This window comes from Alosa sapidissima, chromosome 9, assembly GCF_018492685.1.
Source record: "Alosa sapidissima isolate fAloSap1 chromosome 9, fAloSap1.pri, whole genome shotgun sequence".
Classification (NCBI taxonomy): domain Eukaryota; kingdom Metazoa; phylum Chordata; class Actinopteri; order Clupeiformes; family Clupeidae; genus Alosa; species Alosa sapidissima.
In genome coordinates, this window is record NC_055965.1 from 37,861,063 (window position 1) to 37,863,562 (window position 2,500).

Below are 2,500 nucleotides of genomic sequence, written 5' to 3' on the forward strand. Positions count from 1 at the left end.
GGACGTGATCTCAGAGATGGAACTGCCCGCCGACTTCCCCAAACAGAAGAGCTACTTCCTGCTGTCCACCGATCAGTTCACCCTGCCCAAACACAACACCAGCATGTACGTCTGTGTGTGTGTGTGTCTGTGTGAGTGTGTGTGTGTGTGTGTGTGTGTGTAACATACGTGTGTGTGTGTGTGTGTGTGTGTAACATACGTGTGTGTGTGTGTGTGTAACATCACATAAATCTCTGTGAGCTCTGTGTGCATGAGTAGGCTTTAGTTACTGATATGATCCCAACTGTATCGCATGAGTAGGCTTTAGTTACTAGTATCCCAACTGTGTTGCATGAGTAGGCTTTAGTTACTGATGTGATCCCAACTGTATTGCATGAGTAGGCTTTAGTTACTAGTATCCCAACTGTATTGCATGAGTAGGCTTTAGTTACTGATGTGATCCCAACTGTATTGCATGAGTAGGCTTTAGTTACTAGTATCCCAACTGTATCGCATGAGTAGGCTTTATTTACTAGTATCCCAACTGTATTGCATGAGTAGGCTTTAGTTACTATTATCCCAACTGTATCGCATGAGTAGGCTTTAGTTACTAGTATCCCAACTGTGTTGCATGAGTAGGCTTTAGTTACTGATATGATTCCAACTGTATTGCATGAGTAGGCTTTAGTTACTAGTATCCCAACTGTATCGCATGAGTAGGCTTTATTTACTAGTATCCCAACTGTATTGCATGAGTAGGCTTTAGTTACTATTATCCCAACTGTATCGCATGAGTAGGCTTTAGTTACTAGTATCCCAACTGTATTGCATGAGTAGGCTTTAGTTACTGATGTGATCCCAACTGTATCCCATGAGTAGGCTTTAGTTACTAGTATCCCAACTGTATTGCATGAGTAGGCTTTAGTTACTGATGTGATCCCAACTGTATTGCATGAGTAGGCTTTAGTTACTAGTATCCCAACTGTATTGCATGAGTAGGCTTTAGTTACTGATGTGATCCCAACTGTATTGCATGAGTAGGCTTTAGTTACTAGTATCCCAATTGTATTGCATGAGTAGGCTTTAGTTACTGATGTGATCCCAACTGTATTGCATGAGTAGGCTTTAGTTACTGATGTGATGTTGGGTTTGCTAAGCTTACCCAAACTGCTAACACAAATACAGGGGAACCAGACACAATGGAAAAAAGTGAAATCTTGCTAATGTTAGCGCATCTGAGTAGGATAGCTAATGTTAGCACCTCTGAGTAGGATAGCTAATGCTAGTGTCTCTGAGTAGGATAGCTAATGTTAGCACCTCTGAGTAGGATAGCTAATGTTAGCACCTCTGAGTAGGATAGCTAATGCTAGTGTCCCTGAGTAGGATAGCTAATGTTAGTGCATCTGAGTAGGATAGCTAATGTTAGCACCTCTGAGTAGGATAGCTAATGTTAGCGCATCTGAGTAAGATAAGCTAATGTTAGCAGCTCTGAGTAGGATAGCTAATGCTAGTGTCTCTGAGTAGGATAGCTAATGTTAGCACCTCTGAGTAGGATAGCTAATGCTAGTGTCCCTGAGTAGGATAGCTAATGTTAGCACCTCTGAGTAGGATAGCTAATGCTAGTGTCCCTGAGTAGGATAGCTAATGTTAGCGCATCTGAGTAAGATAAGCTAATGTTAGCAGCTCTGAGTAGGATAGCTAATGCTAGTGTCTCTGAGTAGGATAGCTAATGTTAGCACCTCTGAGTAGGATAGCTAATGTTGGCACCTCTGAGTGTAATATAGCTAATGTTAGCACCTCTGAGTGATCAGATGTTAAATTTTCTGTCTTTGCAATGCACGTTGTTGTTCATAGTGCTAATGTCACCTGCATTGTGTTTACCATGCGGCTCAGCCCATGACTTGAACCCGCAAACTGCAACACCCCTGATCGGGAATCGAGAATGCTAGCAATTGAGCTAAAAGCCCAGGCTGCTAGCTCTCTCACTAGCAGGACACATATACATATACATAGCTGGCTAACGTGCTTATGACACAGCTACGTACCAGCTAGCTAATGTGCATATGACACAGCTACGTACTAGCTGGCTAATGTGCATATGACACAGCTACGTACTAGCTGGCTATCACATATATGACACAGCTACGTATTAGCTGGCTAATGTGCATATGACACAGCCACGTACTAGCTGGCTAAGGCTAATGTGCATATGACACTGCTACGTACTAGCTGGCTAATGTGCATATGACACAGCTACGTACTAGCTGGCTAAGGCTAATGTGCATATGACACAGCTACGTACTAGCTGGCTAATGTGCATATAACACAGCTACGTACTAGCTGGCTAACACATATATGACATAGCTACGTACTAGCTGGCTAATGTGCATATGACACAGATATGTACGAGCTGGCTAATGTGTGTGCATGTGTGTGTGTGTGTGTGTGTGTGACAGAGAGTTGACAGACCTGCTGATTCACTCATCCATTGTGTGTGTTTGTGTGTGTGTGTGTGTGTGTG

General features: G+C 42.9%; 1 protein-coding gene across 1 annotated transcript in view; it reads left to right on the plus strand.

Annotated features, from left to right (window-relative positions):
* myo15ab (myosin XVAb) overlaps positions 1 to 2,500 on the plus strand; it is a 143,526-nt gene that overhangs the window by 74,790 nt on the left and 66,236 nt on the right. Inside the window, exon 32 of the mRNA XM_042103536.1 lies at positions 1 to 105. This exon is cut by the window's left edge and continues 166 nt beyond it. Within this exon, the coding sequence (XP_041959470.1) occupies positions 1 to 105 (105 nt within the window). The remainder of the gene's footprint in view (positions 106 to 2,500) is intronic.